This window comes from Ammodytes marinus (genome assembly GCF_949987685.1).
Source record: "Ammodytes marinus genome assembly, chromosome: 13".
Taxonomy (NCBI): domain Eukaryota; kingdom Metazoa; phylum Chordata; class Actinopteri; order Uranoscopiformes; family Ammodytidae; genus Ammodytes; species Ammodytes marinus.
The window spans coordinates 15,674,195-15,693,014 of NC_137217.1; the positions used below are offsets into that span (position 1 = coordinate 15,674,195).

Below are 18,820 nucleotides of genomic sequence, written 5' to 3' on the forward strand. Positions count from 1 at the left end.
TAAAGTAAATAACCGACTGCAAAATTTAAGAAACTTCATCGCAATCTAATCCAGATGGTGAAAGCCACAGTGGCCTCAAAATTGCAGATGCTTCGGGGGCGCCTTTAGCTCAGTTGGTAGGGCGTCCCCCCCATGGGCCTCGGCCAGCAGCGGACCCAGGTTCGATTCCAGCCCGCGTCGTCCTCTGCATTTCACTCCCCTCTCTGCCCCATTTCAACTCTGTCTCTACACTATCAATAAAGCATAAAAATGCCAAAAAAATATCTTAAAAAAAAAAAATTATGCAGATGCTTGGTAGTGTCTTGACATGTGCACAGCAGGATCATACACTGGTGAGAAAATAAAACGTATTGCATATATAACCCAATGTTGTCCTAAAAAAGCTAAACTCACACCTTTGAGTTTACTGTTGGCTGCAATGGGTCTTTTAAAGCCAGTCCAGTTGGTCCATTCACCAACAGGTATCTGTCAGTGCGTTTACATGCAGACTCATAATCGGGTAACTAAACGAATAAGACTTCAACAGGACTTTTAAACTGCATGTAAACACCTTTATCCGATCTACTTCGCACACAAATCGGCACAATAACGGACAAGAGATGTCGGATAAGAACACCTAGATAAGTCGTTCGTTGTCGGCATTCTCTCTGCATGTATACAGGGATCGGACATCGCTTATCGGACTTCTCGTTCTGTGCTTGTGCGCCTGCGCGTGATAGGCTACACCCATGGCTACACCATGGGTTATTGACGGAAGAGAACCGGACGTGGCTCTTTCAACACTTGTTGAAAGCATGGTTGAAAGGGCTACAGCGCCACCTAGCATAGTGGAGACAGCCATGCATTGGACATTTATCCGATATCTGAAAGGCCATGTAAACTCAGACAAGTGACACGGTCCGTTCGAGTGTCTAGTTCGATATATGTGATAATCTAATCTAGTTGTGCCATGGAAACGCACTGAGTGACATGTCAATTATAAACTATATATATAGTGTGGTCAGAAGAAGTAGTTCTGCATTATTTCCTGCGAGTGGGACCTTCAATTTGTTCCTACCAACATGGGCACTTCTCACTATTGTACATTCCTCTACTGTGTACACAAGCTCAAAAACCTCCAGAACTGTCAAGCGCTGCCTAAAACACTACACATTTGTCTACAAGGTTTAGAAGTTTCTCAAAATAGTCCTTCAGCCTCAACAATGTTGACAATTAAGGTCAACAGCAACTGAGGAAAGCCTGGGTACTGAATTGCCTTCCTCTCTGGTGCACCAAGTAGTGTTGCTTCATGAAGAACAATGCTTTCCCATTCTTCATGTACTACACCAGTCAGTCTTTTTAACTTGCTAGTTTTCTTCTGTGTTATGGGAGCCCAAGTTAACCAGGCATGGATAAACATCAGTGTAGCCATTGTACCGTATCGTCTGGCCAACTTAAAAAGTACAGTGTTGTCTATTATGTTTCCTACAACCTCCCTTATGACAACGAGCTCTGAGCAGAAGATGAAAGAATGTGATCATAAATACAATTGGATAAAATAAGTTGTGTTTCCCCACATGGTTGCAGGCATCAGTAGAGCAAGGAGCTCAGAAAACTTGAGTAAACCTTTCAGGCCACACTGAGAGTAAAGCTGGTTTGAGAGGGCACCTTGAGGTTCACGAGGTGATACCTTCAAGCTTCTAGGGAAGCACCTAAAAAAATATTGTTCTATGATTGATGTTTAAGTGTCTTCTTCTTAGGTGCTCCTGTAAAGTTAGGTCTGCCACAGTTTCAGCACAACACCTTCCACAGTTATAACACATCACACTACAGAAACTATCTTCACAGGAAGTGGAAGACGCCACTTCATTAGACTATTAAAAACAAAGGCAATGTGAAAAAAACTCCAAGGGTAACATTCAATCATGTACACCATCAGCTCTAAAATATCTCTTTTGTAAAAGCCCACGGAACTTTGTTTTGCAGTTGACGTTGTGATGTCAGACTCTAATAGTAACGTCTGCTTTTGTTGTATAATGCTGTCGGAGTGTAATAGAGGAGTGTAATAGTGCCTTCACCTCATATTCCTGTTTAAAGCCGTAGCCCTCGGCAGTCTTCATCTGGTTGATGTGCTGCAGAAGGTCGGCCACTCTGACGGCAGGGTGGAGCTGCCCTGTGTGGTAGGGTGAGCCTTTACGTCCACACTGGTGCCTCGGGGAGCCTCCCAGCAGGCTGCTGGCCTCGTTCACTGAACTACGAGCGTCACCTGCACCACACACACACACTTGCAATTTCAATGTGACTCTGTGTCCTTCATGTATAAGACAGGTTATGATGTAAAACATTCAACGTTCTTTGTATCACCTGCACACACTTTTCAAAATATGTCAAGATCACATAATGGCGCTCTGCATGCTGTTACTGACACATACGGTAGCGAATATCTGACAGGCATGTCCCTTTGATGAGGTTTGTCTGGGCAAAGACATCCTCATAAGATCTTATGTTAATGTGACAGCGGCCCTGTTTCAGTTGACGAGCGACGCAGACCAAGATCTGCACCAATTTGAGAGTAAACATATCTGTCTTTCCCTCTCTGCAAGACTGACAATATAAGAAAGAAGATCAGAATGACATGTGCTAACAAAAATCCCAAATAATTTCTTTTGATTCATTCAAAAATGTCACTTGAGCAATATTCCCCTTTTTCCTGCAATTTTGTGTGATTCTTTGTGTAGCAGTGAATAGCTGAGGGTAGGTACCAAAAACAGTTTTTCACGCATGATGATAACCATCTCCACTTATGGAGTGAATGAGTGACGGTCAACAATATTACAAATTATGTGCAAGTTTGAAATTGCTTCATGTAGCTGTGGTAAGCTGGTAGGCTTGTGTACACGGTACTGTATGTGTGGTTCTTAGGGTATCTGACTTACTACGTGTGCCACAGGTGTGTGCATCCATGAAGGAAAGGGCCAGTCTTTCGTCCTCCTGTAGGGTGCTCTGGTCTGTGAAACTGCGCTCCATGGAGCCCATATGGCTCTTATCCTGCCGGTAGGTAATGGGTGTCTTATTCATGTTCACTGGTTTCCTATTAATGGATAAGGAACACAAAGACGGAGGGGGAATTGCAATAGAGGAGAGATTGTAATAGACAGGCAGAGACAGAGAGAGTGAGAGAGAAAAAAATACAATGTTATGTTGAGTAAGGCATAATATTGAGGTAAATTTTAAGAGAAATAAAGGTGATGAAGTGACAAACTGCTTCATTGTTTTCCCTCTTTAATGATTGACAGCCAGAGCACATGCATGTGTAAGGTGGATCACAAAATGATGGAAAAGCAACTTACGGATAGTAAGAATAGTAGTCCCTTCTGGTGTGAGAGTGCAAGAGACGGAGGGGGAAGGGGAATCAAGAGAAAGAAGAGATGTAAGATGAAAGCAATGCTGGCTGAGGGCAGAATGCATTGATTACAGTGAAAATGAGAAGCGTCCTGTGCAGGAGGGCCACATGACAGATGTAGACGTACCGAGCAGGTGCTGACAATACAAAGCGAGGCAGAATCACTTGTGTTTTCCTTCTATTCAACACGTCTCAATGTTACACTTTTAAAGACTGGACCACAAGGTTTCCTGTCAAAGCAAATGCACCATTCAATTCTCTGAGAGCACACTTCATGGTGGCTTAGCAGAGGAACCCCGGACTAATGTGCAGAGCAGTGGGGACTTTTAAAAACCTACACGATACCAAAACTAGTCAAGAGGCTTTGTCAGCCATTTAAAGATGAGTAACTTCCCGTTTGGCATGACAGGTTCTTAAGATTTAAGATCAATCTTAAATCAACACAAGTTAAGCCATTATTGAAGACTTAAACTCTCGCAAGCAGAGCCAAAAGTGTAGATGATCTACGTTAGAAATGTGGGATCATTGGCTAATAATCTCGAAAAAGCACACCTTTTCCCTCCCAATTACCATCTCATTTAAGGGTCAGGCCTCTGCTTGGTGTGCGTAATTAAGTGTCTAATTGAATTGCATCCGCCTCTAATTAAATACTTCACACACAGACGGGCTCCGCAGATGAGCGCTGTTCGGTCCCTGTGGTGAAACCATGAGGGAATGAAAAACAATGCAGCTCCGGCTGTTGATCCCACATCTTCCCTAAACAAGCATGACCTTTATGAAAGTTCAGCGAGTATAGAAACTGATTACTGAACTCTTCCAAAACAACATAACACAAAGGGAAAAACAATGTGGGAGATGTGGTGTGATTGCACATAACGAGGCATGTTTTGCACTGCGGTTTTCCAGAAGGCGTTTTACCCTTTTTTAATGATGATGATGACGGCCCCCAGCAGAAGGATGAGGACCACCAGGCCTCCTGCACACACGCCCAGAATCAGACCCATCTCCTCAGAGTGCTGCGACACCTCCAGAGCCTTCCGGTGATCTTTGCAGGCCGCTGAGAAGCACAAAAAAAGTAGATCAACGATGAACATGTGGCAAGAGCAAGTACAGAACATAAAGCAATGAAGCTGAATCATTCAAAGGAAAGTTTAAAGCAAAGAGAGAGAAAAACTGAATATAGAGATTGGGAACATTGAAAATGTGCAGCTTTGAAGCACGTATCATTCATCCACACAAAACATTTGCTCCCTCACAAATGGAGACTTTTCTTATTTTTCCAATTCAGACAGTCACACTGCTTATCCCGACTACACATTTCAAAAACAGTGGTACTTTCAAGTGGCCTCCTACACATGAAAAGAATGAAAAATTAAAGAGACACGCGAAGCAAGCAGTAATGCCTTAAGCAAGGCAGGGCCGCCGCTTGTCCGCACACCAAACTCGCAGTCCTCAGAGATACACTATATGACAACTTTTGCTGCGACAAACAAAATGAGCGTCTGGCCAAAGCAATGCAAAGTTTGGATGTCTGAAAGGTTTTCAACCAGCTATTTGGGCTGTTCAAGATTTATACTGATGTTAAAAGAAAATTAATGGAAAACATGTGAAGTAGAACATGAAACTATTCTAGCAGAGTTGCAAAGTCTGTTTAAGACAGGAAACTTATTTGCTAAACCCCATTACTCATGTAAAAAAAAAAGCGTATTGTTTTTCAATCTATTGTTAATATTAAAGTTGAACAATGACATTGCATCAATATTGTAAACTGCCTATGATAAATAGCAGTAGTACATTTGTATGCTGTGGCATACACTTAACATTTGAGGTGCATTTTTATGCAACACTTAATTATTGTATTTTACCAAGTCATCCACCCTGCCCTACTGTATAATCTATAATCTCAAGGTGATTTGGCAGCTATGAGCTACTGGAAAGGTTGTTATCATAATACCAGGTTATTAATTTCTCTCACATAAAGCTTCATACTTATGTAAATGAAGCAGAGCAGTGGGCCTTTATTTGTCTTGTTTTAGGGTGCCGCTGATCTAGTTTTTCTTGTGTGTGTCAGCCTGTCCTCTAGGCCTTGACAGCCCTGAAACCATCCTTTCTGAGTCTACTGGAACAGCACAACCTATCCGAAGAGAGGCAGAAAGTCAGAGCAGGCCTGGGGATAGAGCTCTATCTTGCAGCCTGCTGGGAAACAATCAGATCTGGGCCAGGGAAAATCATAACTGAGCCATGTTTTAGCTCAAACCATCAGAAGCCGTGGGCACATTATGGTGGCTCGACGAGCGTCATCTCAAATCAAGATGAAAGACGTTTCATCATTGGACAGGATTTATTTAATCGATGATGGGGTTTTTAAGCATATCTGAATGGGTAAAACAAGTAATAATTAATTATTTCTTCTAAAACTGCTAAGGACAAGCCTTTTTGAGCTGCTAACTCTATGTAGCACCATAAATAAGACATTTCTGTGTGGGCTGTTCAGTGTCTGTGCACAATCTGACAGGTATAGGATCTACTTTACCTGGCAGTAGTGGTAGGAGAGGGTTTAGTCATACCGAATCAAAGAAGATTTGTTTGTGGTCTCTATTTGAACACAGATACTACACACTGTCATCCAAAGATGCTTTTGTGTCTCTGAGCTACAGTAAACACAAATAACATAACATTGCTGCATTCAGAACACAGCCACAGCAACACACTCAGCGTTTGTTGCTGATTTTTATGCAGTGACTTCAATTAAAATTGCAAACATGGAATACAGGGATACTTTATATTGGCTACAAATGTAGATGAAGGGGTGAAAAAAATCAATATCAGTTTTCTGACATTTTGGACTGATAGGGCGGTTTTGCCACATTTAGCCTCGAAAATGTTTTATGCCAAACACGAGCATGAAATAGATTTCCACATGAATCTATGCACCTGCCAGCTGCCCGGTGGTGGAAATTAGCACTTAGAGGAGAGATGGAAGTCTATTGTTGTGTTGGGCCCGCCAGAGGATCCTTAATTAAACTGTCACCTGGAAGTTGAAATGTAATCTCCAGCTCTCTTATCCAAGCCAAAATCATTTGCCTCCACTTTTGCCTGTGATGGGCTGCTTGATAATAACGGCTTAGGAGCCGATGATGCAGAGGCTATGTTAATGGTTGAGGGATCACGAAGATCACAAACCACGAAAAAGAAAAACCTCTGACCTGTCACACCTTGAAATTGGAAATCAACCCGAATAAATATTTCCCGTCAAATTACCTTTCTGGGTTTTTACATAATTCAGCATGGGGATGATGTAATACTTTACATTTTTTCTTTAAATCATTACTTTCCATTTTTGTTTTTTCCTCTCATTCTTGTCTTTCTTTCCCTAGTGTCAAATAAAAGAGGCAAACAGAGTGTAAGGCCCAGCCATTGCTGTGTGAAAGCATTATTAATCAATGCCCAACCAGGTGTCTGCGAGGTGCAAATGGAGTGAGACACTTAAGCTGAAAAGGCTGGCCTTGCCTTTTGGCTTTATGCTTGAGGAGAGTCTCATCTGTTTAGTTTTTCACAAAAAGGCCTTCCCAAAGAAAAGACACCCCGCCAAGACAATTTACTTGCAAGGCTCTGCTTACTGTTGCGGTGCTATGATGACTATAAATACATGACTTTTATTCACCATGATCTGACAGTGTGCTGTGGCAGAGGGGCTCTCCTGCCAGCAGGACTTATAGTCAATTTCCCTGCCCTTTTCATGTTCCTTTGGATCCAGAGAGGGGAGTGTGTGGGTGGTGGTGGTGGGTGGGGGTGGATGTGTGGGTGTGTGTGTGTGTGGAGGGGGGGGGGATCTAATACTAGCCAAGGTAACTTCATCTGGAAGACCCTTTGATCTGGAGGGCCCTTCTGGACCGCACTGAGGTCGAAGCCCTCAGATGTAGCCATCTAGTGGGCTGCTGATGAGACCAGAGAGACTGCCTTTGATATGTTGTGTCCCTGCATCTGCCCTCAAACAAACAGGATAAAGGCCTGACCTCTAAAATCCTTCCCTGCTTGTTGCCCTTTTCTGAAAAGGCCCACTGCTATAAAAACAGGACTGTAGGAGAAATTATGTATTTGACTGGTGAATAACCACGCAGTATAGACATAATTACAAAATGTTGTTTAAATAAGATTATATTATATATTTCTTATCTTAGAACAGTAGGAAAGAACACATGCTCAGAAAACCACTCAGGGAATTTCATTCAAGGTTGCAGTGATTGTGGGAGGAGAAATATTCATGTCGGATTACCTTTGCGAGCGATGCGGATGCAGTTTATTCTGGATTCCTGAAAGAAGAAAAAAAACACAGACATCAGATGGGAAGGTGTCACCGTGCATTACGCATACAAGAGATGTGATAAAAGGAAGGACAATGCAAAACATTGAGCCATATGACACACACACATACTTCCCATTGAAAACCCATGTTCAACAAATGTTCACTCCCCTGATGCACAAGATGCTGCATCCCACTCTTCACTGTTCCTACCCTCTGATTAAACATTTAAACACACCGTGAGCACTACTCATCTGTAAGAACAACATTTACTTTACGAAGGAAACACATGTAAACCACAGTAAAATAAACATTCAGAGTAGAAGGACACATCATCTTAGTAAGAGTTAGGCGTCAAACTGACAACATGTTATTACAAATTAACTGAAATCTGCAAAGTGTTTGGGAAGGAGGCAGAAGGGGCAAAGATGAGAACTGTAAGGAAGCGATCATAATTAACAGGAGGGTTTCAGACCAGTGCACCACCACAAAAAGGAATTCATTTTATTCAAATTTGGGCAGACGACATCTCAGCGTTATGAAAAGGACCTTTGTCAAACATGCACTAATGAGATCCAAGACTGTAATCCAATTCCATCCCGCAACCTCTTGGAGGAGATATTTTATCAAATTAAGATTTACAGATGCTAATTCAGGCATTATGGGACCATTATGCAAATGTGCCGTTAGGAAATGAGCAGAAAACGCTTTTATCAAAACTCCAGTTAAATAGCTTTTCTTTTTTTTCTTTTTTTTTTAAATGAAACATCCATTTCAAGCTGACAGACACTTAAACAAGCTCTTAACCTACTGGTTTGATCTGAGAACACAGACCCAAACAATAGAAAAAGCATGCTGTCTGTCAAACGGACTGGCATTTCATTTGCACAAACCAACCGCAGCGATTCAGACATTGACAGAACAGTATGTACCCCATTTTAAAAGGTGTTGAACACTTCCATTTCTCAGCAAAAACAATTGTTTTCGTCTTAGTTCCATTCATCGACCTCTCAAAGTCTCCCATTGGCATGGATTTATTTTAATTTTTCTTTTTTGGGGGGGGGGGGACTGAAAGCAACCACTGGCTTCCAACAGGATCATAACTAATACATGATACGAGAATGGATAAAGTAAAACAAACACTTCTTGTTAATGATTTATTAACTATCAGGTCATTTTTGATTCGTGCATCACAAGTTCTTCAATTAATCTAAAACAATAAAAGTGAACCTGATGGTGGAGCTAGAGGAAAACTCAGGGGATCACCAGGTATTCCTCCTCTGGGGACAACGAGTGACATCCACTAGTTAATATCCTATTCAAGCTTGAAAACATTGACTCTAAAAAAGGCAGAATAATCTGAACCAGTCACATTTCAATCATTAGAAGCTTTAGCAAATGAAGACGGAGTGCATTTAGATCGATTGATTCAAAACACAAAAAAAATAGGCCATTGTGAGGGACAGAAAGACATTCTTTAACATGCCCATCTGAATCATTGTGTGCCAGCTCAGCAGAAGAGTTAACTGGCAAGCTCCAGCTTGTGGGACACACATCACACGTCTGGCCGTTCTGTGCCAGTCATGCTAGAGGGCTTGGTGGCTCCTGGCAGCTCTAAATACAAAACACAAATGCCAACGAGCAACACGGGGCTCCACGGTACACACTCAGGGTTCTGCAGTGTGAGTGTTTGGGTGTGTGTGAAGTCGGAGATGTAAGAGGAGATGAAATAATGACTCTGTTAAGGCCTACAAAGCTACCGTCTGTATCCACAGTCTTTAAAGTGCCTCTTCAGATGAATCAATCCAAACAATTACAGAGGCTTGACAGCCACTCTGCAGATAATTAGCATGGTTGAATGCCAAATATTATGGGTCCCATATATTGTTCAAACGATTCCCATGGCTGCCACTGTTGTGGAGCGTTTGCTGCAATGTTGCCCCTCCACAAAGACAGTCAAGACAAACATACAGAACAGAAACTGATTTAATGCCGTGCACAATTAAATGATAAGATAAGTAAGCTGGCAATTTAGTTTACGTTTCAATGAGTTGTCAGGGTGCAAACACCTTTAATCATCGCCAAACATGGCATCTTTATCACCACTTCCATATGCAGAAACCCTTATCGGCATTTGTTTTATTCATGACTGCATGTTTTACTGATGTTCCAGTCTTAGGAGAGAATTGCTGTCAGTGCCAGCCACCCTTTTAGTTCAAGAGCAGGTAGCTGTTTTCCCCCCAAATTGGTGGGCATACGGTAATTATGTTTTTTTGTCTTCTGTAAAGAATCCGAAAACCCACTTCATGCATATGCTAAAATCATTTGTGATTCTGTAAAAAAAAAAATCACATTTAGATGGCCTAAATTCCCTTTTGTAGCCAACATTGTTCTCACAGAGTAAACGCAGGACTGAAATGTAAAAAGCCTGAAATGCAAAATTTCATATTGAGGATAAGCAGGAAGGCAAAACACAAGATACATTTAGGAACACCTTCAGCTTTCCATTCCATAGAGGCTGCACAAACCACACCATAACATCTGCTTTGCAGATTGACTCTCTCAGTTCCATCTTATGTTTACAAGCTAAAGAAGACATCAATGTCAAAATGTATTATTTGTCTATGATTTTGGGGCTATAATTGCTGCTATATTGTGCTTTTTTATTTTGTCTTACTTTATGTAATCAGCACTTTTTTTCTGCTGCAGCCCCAATGTCAGCGCATGTTATCATAGCCCTGCTTTGACATGTCTTCTGTGTCCCGCTGTTTACTGGTTATGTGAAACCCAGAAACTAGCTGACCCTCAAATACGCTGAACTGATTGAATTGGGCTGACTCACAAGTCTTAATAAATAACTTCTAGTGCTTCAAAATATGAAACTTCACACTAACATCAAAGAATTTATATGAACACAGGTCTAATGTCTTAAACATTGACAGTCTTTTTTGGACTAAAACTCCTTGGGCAGCCATGGAAATGAAGGTCCTTTACTCGCAGCACACTGTTGTTCATTTAAGAGGGATTGTTTTATTCTACAGTGACTGCTACTGTATTTCCAGGCAAAGGCAAAGGCTGGCGACAGTGCTGGCTGTGTGATTTGGCACTGGGCTCCACTCATTGTGGGTCATGGGTGCTGGCCCCCTGCCAGGCAAAACAAAACCTAATCCCATCCGCCGGTAAAGCCGGGCCTCCCCTATCTAATCCCAAGCTTAGTAGCCTAGTTGTGTGAAGTGCTCACACTGCAGTCCCCCCGTGTATTTCTCCACTGGGTTGGAAAAAGATGCTAGTGGTGGGGATGAACCACCCAGCTAAGTTCTTGGGACTTTTCTAATACACATGGCCAATGCAAAAAAAATCTAACAAAAAAGAAGTGACGTGATCACAAAGTAATGTAAACCAGACCAGTGGCCCAGCCTGCATGTATTCATTCTCTGTCAAGGCCGGCAACATTTCCAACACAATTGCCACAGTCTGTGAATATTTAAGCAGCATCTTTTCCCCCCTGATCTACTGTCTGCACCTGTGCCCAATTATCCTTAAGTAATTGCCTTCACCCAGGTAGCAGCTCTTCCTGTAATGGAATTTGGAAAGGTAATGTGGCATCTTCAGGGTGTGACTGGGGACTTGAGGGCTTTGTGTCCTCGTCGAAACGAATGGAGAACACAACATTGTGAAATAACATTACTGCTTTTCATCAAACAACCAAGGTTCACAACGTCTATCTTGTGTCGACACAAAAGGAGAAATTTAAAAAGATTTAAGCTTCGTGTTGTGTTACCTTTGTCCATAGTGAAAGGCTTATTGAATGAGGGACATAAAGTAACAGGACAAATAGGGGATGAAAAGCACAGAGTAGGCAAAGCAAGTTAAAAGATGAACGAAGTGAAGTGCATTGTTGACTCTAGTCTCGAGTAATTCCTGCTAATCACAGCTTTGCTAGCTGCTAGTAATGCATGCAAGTAATTCCCGGTTTCAGACACGCTTTGTTTGCAAAGACTTTGTTGGTTACATACATAATTTCCAAGTAGTAACTCTTTCAGCTCAATATGTCTTCTTCCAACAACCCCTTTCACAGTGCAAATGCTCTTTCAAGGGTCAACCCTAATGTCTACAGCGAGCCGATGACGTGTTGCAAGGCGTGCTGCACCCCTGGTGAAAGTTTACAATCACTCACCCCTCTGAAGTTGCTCATAGCCTGGAAGTAGACAAGGTAGCTTTTGCGTGGGTCCAGAGGGCTGTTCCAGTAGCCGTTGTAAGTGTGATTGTCGCCCACAGTGAAGGGACTGGCCTCTGGCAGGCTGCTGGGTGGCAGCTCGGCTGTGTAGTAGTGTGGTGTACCCCGGGCCTGGGCCTCACCGTGGGACGTGGGCAGCGGGAAACACTCCTGAAGCCCCAGTTCCCTCTTTACTTTCTTCACCATCTCCTCTTCGACCACCACCTGGTATGTACTGCACATAGGGGGGCAGTGCACCCTTTAATAAGCCATATCTGGTATCTGAAGAGACAATATGGACTTTTGAGATGATTTTCTCACCTGACAGGAGCCCCTCTGCCTTGAGCGGGGCGCAGCAGGACGGTAATTGTGCTCTCTGTCTCGCTCAGGGGGGACGGCATGTCTCCGTAATCAAACGTGGGAGCTGAGGGCACACACAAACACTCTTGCATTTCAAAAATTATTAAGGCACATGCACACACGCGCACCAACACACACAGTGCCTTACCCGGTGTTCATTAGACCCTTATTCAGTTTGAACACAGTTTCTACTTATATCCCCTTCCACATAAACATGTTCATCCTCTCAACGTCCCTTTAGATCCTTCTCTCTCTCTGCATAAATGGCTAATAGTGCTAATGTAGCCAAAATGAATATCCTCATATTCAGGACTCAATTTGGACTTCCCTCCTAGTTGTCTTGGATACAAGTCCAATTAAAAGTCATGGGATCGGGGCTATATTGAATGGGTTTCTCATTTAAAAGGATTTGGCTAAAGCCGTAGTCCTCCCCAGAGATGTGCCAGCAACATTTCTCTTTAATATCCCTTGTCAATTAGTGAGGGGAAAGAGAGCAAACTATTCATGAGGATTTAAATCATATTTTAAAAGCGTTTTTCGAATACGCAGCAGAAAAGTGCTGGTATCATTAAGGAAAAACTGAATGTGCATTTGTTGACATTAACGGTCTGTTGTGGTTTGTAGAAGTCAAACAGGGTTTGACGCCTGCTGCCAGATGGAGTCTGTTTGAAGGATGAGCGTGTATCAGCCACGGCAGTGTCTGAATGAATGGGAGTTTGACCATGTGTGTGTGTGTGTGTGTGTGTGTGTGTGTGTGTGTGTGTGTGTGTGTGTGTGTGTGTGTGTATGCTTGTGCGTGTGTGCGTGCATGTGCAAATGAGGAACTGTGTGTAGTTGGGCAGTTCGCGGTGGGTATATTGCTTGAAGATGCTGACAGCAGTAGCTGTTGGAGGTGTTCAGTGTTTGCAAGCTGTCAGTGCAGATTCTAGAGACGCTCAGTGTAAGTGAATGTTCTGCACCGTGGGCCAGCCGAGGAGGTTGAGGATGATCTTTAAAGACTTTTGGACTCCATTTGAGAACTGGCTATGTGCCAACGTTTTGCCTGACACACAGTCAGTTAAGCAGTAATTGTGCACCAAATCTATAATTAAACTCACCCCTCTGTAAAGAGATAGGGGGCAGGAGGAGTGCAAGAGAGTACATTTGTGAGCGGGACAGGGTGGGAGTGGCTGTGCTGGTGTTCCTAAGATTCCTAAGAATCCCATCCCTTAACAGGCGCAAATGCATCATTATAGAGGAATAAAAACAGCAAGGCTGGATTTCTTTCACCAGTAATAAGCTCTGAGACTCTCTGAAGTGACATTCTGGTCCAAAGAATGCACTGCATCTGTCTTTGTACATAACACACAGCATTGTCCCCTCTGCGGTGTTTCTCTGCTACCTATGAGTTAATGTATGTCTGGAGGACTGTGGGATGACAGGGTGCTACTAGTTTGGAGAGGCAATGGAAAACAGTTTCATACACACACATAGTTTTGCCTCAGCGAGAGAGAAAAGATGCCAAGGTCAAAAGAGAGAAAAACCTGCATCCTAATTATAGCAGGCATTGGTGGAAGCGTTGTACCGGCATCGTACTTGGTCAGTGATAGGCAGCGATGACAGCCTCCACACATAGTGTAGAGGGTTGCCTGTTTCCATTTCTATTTTATTTTTACTTCAGCCTTCTCACTCCCTCCCGAGAAAAGGTACTCAAGTCAGGCAGCGGTGCTCATACCTGAGATGTTGGTGGTGATTTCAGTGAGGGCGGTCTGGCCAAAGCCCTTGGCTGTACGGGCTCGAACAGAGATGAGGTAAGTGGTCCCGGGGTGGAGGTTGGAGAACATGTGGTAGGTCTCATTCTTCAGCTTGGACACGGTTCGTCGAGGCCCTGGGACGTTGATGCCTGGATCGGACGACTCAATACTCTGGTAACTGATCTGTTGTCAGCGTGGATAAAGAGAACATGGCGGTCACATGGTATTATCGTAAAAGCTAGTGTCTTAGCATTTATTGTATGCTTTGTTAATGTGGCAGCTAACAGCTTTCAAGTGATTTATTTTGGAGTTTCATACTGATCAGCAGAGGTAATTCACTCTGTGCATGAATTGCTCTGTCTTAAGTAGTCATTCTAATGTTCAATATGATTCACGACTAAAATGTAACTGAGTTTAATTAATTTAATTAACGGTTATTAAAAGTGAAAGATTGCTGTGCAGAAGTGTCCTTTAAAAAGTAAATTCTTTGATAAAGTTTTTCCTCAAGAGGCGATTTGCCTTGCCTGCACAGCACCCTCATGAGAGTTTCCACTTAAACTCTTTGAAATAGTGGAGAGCTAAATGAGATGACCTTACTGCAATCAGACAAGGGTGAGCACATGAGCATATACATTAGAGCTGGGAGGGATCCACTTCATTGAAGAAAAAAGAACACACATCTTGCCTGCTACGTATTGCATATGCTCATAGGCATGTATTACACACACACACACACACACACACACACACACGCACGCACGCACGCACGCACACGCTGCGTCGGTGCATGCCGCACACACTCGAGATGCTAGTCTAGCCAAAACAAATGCTTTGGCAATTATCATATGAAGAGCTCACTGTCTGCTCATGCCTCCTTAGTGTGAAGACAGAATTATGAGCCATCCGGTGATTAAACACTGGCTTCTGTGTTTCCTCTACAGAAGCCAGACACAAAAGATGTCCGACAATGCACAGACGGCAAGGAGGGCTTGCAGGACAGGATGGCCGTGGACGGGCTCAGGCTGAGTGCTCCATGGTTTAATCTGAGAGGAATGAAGAGGATTTCTACAGCTCTGTATACAGCTTTCTCCATCAGCCAAAGGAGGGAACAGAGTAACAAATCCTGTGCAGCCTTCCACTTTATATGTCAAACCATAAATCCTATTTAATAACATCCTTGAGGCGACATTGCAAAATGTAAGCCAAAGAAAGAAAGGCTGGAGGATATAGGTAGGCAGGTCAACTGAAGGCTTCTCACAGAAAAAAAAGGGTATACAGCAAATCCAAAATCATTATCCTGCTAATCGTGAGGTCTACCGCGCAACAAATGCATGCATGTTATTTATTAACTGCACAGGGCTCTATTTTAACCAGCGTTACATACGAGTCCATGTACACAAAGTCAATGAGAGCACATCTGAGCATTGCCAAAGGGCTGCGTGAAGAAGAAAGTAAACTGGAGCAGAGTGGTTTGGTCTGCACTGTGCCAATCGCAGTGTCATTTGAAGAAAATGGCTCACTGAAAAGAGAGTATTTTGCGCTAGGCACAAACATACAAAAGAACAGGCACATTTATATTACAGGAAATTGTTAACAATCTTGTAATGATGCTTGAGATTATATCCAAAGTGTTACTTGACGTGCTGGCTATGTGCTGTTTGAGCATGAAAAGTGGCCGCTACATTTTAACGACATAGAGGAACAAATCAATTCACTGAAATTCAAAACTCTGAAAATAAAGCACATTGGTGGACCTTTTGCAGTATGACAGCCTGTAACTGGTACAGCTAAGTACCTTTGACATAGATATTTATTTGTACCTTTTTCTTTCATATCCATAAAATCTCCTTAGAAAACGTATTTTTAATTTTTTTATGCTTCTTAACCACAGCCTACACGTTACAATATACCTTAGAGTAAAGTAAATATCTTACCAAACTTTGTATTTGGCTTAATACACACTGTCTCCTGATATTGTACCTTGACATTTAGAAATAAGGGTACATACTGTATATGTATCTTCTACTGCTTGGGAATACATACAGTATGTACCTATTTGGCGCTCAACGGGTTAGATAATACTTACCTTGAGGTCCAATAGTGAACACAGAGGGGTACCTTAGTGTATATTGTACCTTGGGGAACAGAAATGGACTCGTACTGTATCCTTACTTCTGACAGCGCATACTTCTGACACCCCAAACAGGGGTTTACATCAGCTGTATTTTCCTAGTTGACTAAACAATCTGACCAAACGGCCCATTTAGCAGCTATTCTGCTTTCTTTCTGTTATCACAATTAATGTATCTATTTTTTTTCTACTGTTCTTTGTTAATCCCTACTACAGCTTTTGTCCAATCAAAGCTTATCAACAGCAACTGGGCACAGGAGGCTTATCAAGCGTTGGTTTTCTCCACATTCAAATTAGTACGCAAGTGTCTGCAGTGTTTACAGTGAGTAAATGTGTTCATCTGCTCTCACATACGCCAGAATGCTGGTGCCAATGCATGTGTTGCTTGCTTACTATGAACAGTGGTAACAAAGTGTTTCTCCCAAGCCGGCCCAAGCCTTCATGGGGCCCTTAGCGGAATATGATCAGGGGGCCCCTCTCGAATCGTAGCGCTGCTAGTGCATCCAAAATCCAGATGGGTAAAAATATATGACAGCTGAGAACCTGACCCTCCTAGGGGGGTCCGGGGGTATGCATCAATATTGAATGCGGGGTCCCCCAAGGTTCCATTCTTGGCCCTCTTCTATTTAACATCTACATGCTCCCACTAGCTCAGATTATGAATAAGAACAAATTATGCTACCATAATTATGCAGATGACACACAGATTTACATAACCATATCACCAGGAGACTACTCCGATACAGGCACTGAGTAAGTGCAATGAACAAATCAATGATTGGATGTGCCAAAATTTCCTTCAATTAAACAACGATAAAACTGAAGTAATTGTCTTTGGTGCCAAAGATGAACAATTAAAAGTCAGCGCACATCTTACATCCATTATGTTAGAAACTACACCCCAAGCCAGAAATCTTGGTGTTGTTGTAGACTCCGACTTGAATTTCAAGAAACACATAAAATCAATTAATAAATCAGCCTTCTACCACTTAAAAAACATATCAAGAATTAAAGGGCTTATGTCTCAGCAAGATTTAGAAAAACTTGTCCATGCATTTATCTTTAGTAGACTTGACTACTGTAACAGTGTCCTTGCTGGCCTTCCAAAAAAATCTATCAGACAGCTTCAGCTAATTCAGAACGCTGCTGCTCGAGTCCTCACTAGGACCAAAAAAGTAGATCACATTACCCCAGTTCTGAGGTCTTTACACTGGCTTCCAGTCACTCAAAGAATTGATTTCAAAATACTGATGTTGGTTTATAAAGCACTAAATGGTTTAGGGCCAAAATACATTACTGATATGCTGATAAGTTATGAACCGTCCAGAGCCCTTAGGTCGTCTGGGACAGGTCTACTTACAGTCCCTAGAGTTAGGACTAAACAAGGAGAAGCAGCTTTTAGTTATTATGCACCAACAATCTGGAACAAACTCCCAGAGAACTTGAGGTCTGCTGCAACTCTCAGTTCTTTTAAATCGAGTCTGAAGACTTTTTTGTTTCCATTTTAACCTGCAATTTTCATTTTATTTGCTTCTTTTATTAGCTTTTAAATGTTTTTAAATCGAGTTTTCATTTTTTGTTATTTGCTTCTTTTATTCGCTTTTAAACGTTTTATAATGTGTTTTATGTATTCTAATCTTGCCCCTGTAAAGCACTTTGAGTGGCCTTGTGTCTGAATTGTGCTATATAAATAAACTTGCCTTGCCTTGCCTTGCTATAGACTATACACAGTGCATGGGCAACTGAGGGCAGCCCCATTTCCAAATGTTTTTAAATATACTCAACATGACATGATCAGTTAATTTCGGATTACCTCCCAGATAAACTGATTCAATTATTAGGCTATTAATTATCTAGACCAAAACATTGTATTGTATTGGTTTTTTTTGGGAGGGGGCCCCTAAGCGAACCGCTTAGTTTGCTTATGCCTCGGGCCGGCTCTGCTCGGCTCTCAGCATGTGCATTGTGCAACTACGGGAAAAGTGTAGCATTAGCTGACAATTTTTTGGGGGGCTTACAGGTTAGGTTTTTAAGAAGAAAAGTCACGTAGCACATCGACTGTGAAGTAGCCTTCTTGAGAATAAGGGACCCAGTCCTGCACTATTACTGTATGTCAGCGTTTAGGCTAGTGTTAGGTGGAGTTAACACAAACACACACACACACACACACACACACACACACACACACACACACACACACACACACACACACACACACACACACACACACACACACACACACACACACACACACACACACACACACACACACACACACACACACACACACACACACACACACACACACACACACACACACACACACACACACACACACACACACACACCATTAGAGGCTTGTCCTCTTCCTAAAAACTTTAGGAGTTAACTTTTAACTTTTTTTTGTAGTCTTTAAAGTGATTGACTTGAATTTATGAACGACAAAGCAGAAATGTAACATCTTGCTTACAACGCTAGCTCCGCTCACCTCATATTGTGTTAAAAGGCCATTCGGCTCGACGGGCTCCTCCCACTTCAGGAAGATCATGTCATCCAGCGGGGTGAAGGTGAGCGACTCTGGTGCGATGCCCCCGGGAACTAGGAGAAATTGTCAGAGCAAACATTTGTCGGGGAAATTGAAGTGCTAATCCCACAGTGAGTCAGTCCTGTCAATATCACAGAAATGAATGTCACA

The 18,820-nt window shown here is 42.5% G+C and overlaps 1 protein-coding gene across 6 annotated transcripts in view; it reads right to left on the reverse strand.

The window, feature by feature from the left end:
- ptprub (protein tyrosine phosphatase receptor type Ub) overlaps positions 1 to 18,820 on the reverse strand; it is a 157,600-nt gene that overhangs the window by 25,715 nt on the left and 113,065 nt on the right. For 3 of the 6 annotated variants that reach the window (XM_080040268.1, XM_080040264.1, XM_080040263.1), the window contains 9 exons: positions 18,614 to 18,723; positions 13,976 to 14,177; positions 12,223 to 12,325; positions 11,863 to 12,136; positions 7,659 to 7,695; positions 4,301 to 4,439; positions 3,330 to 3,353; positions 2,916 to 3,070; positions 2,058 to 2,245 (listed from right to left, as the gene is read on the reverse strand). In XM_080040268.1, the coding sequence (XP_079896394.1) occupies positions 2,058 to 2,245; positions 2,916 to 3,070; positions 3,330 to 3,353; positions 4,301 to 4,439; positions 7,659 to 7,695; positions 11,863 to 12,136; positions 12,223 to 12,325; positions 13,976 to 14,177; positions 18,614 to 18,723 (1,232 nt within the window). The remainder of the gene's footprint in view (positions 1 to 2,057; positions 2,246 to 2,915; positions 3,071 to 3,329; positions 3,354 to 4,300; positions 4,440 to 7,658; positions 7,696 to 11,862; positions 12,137 to 12,222; positions 12,326 to 13,975; positions 14,178 to 18,613; positions 18,724 to 18,820) is intronic. The other 3 variants (XM_080040267.1, XM_080040266.1, XM_080040265.1) reach the window with 2 other exon arrangements.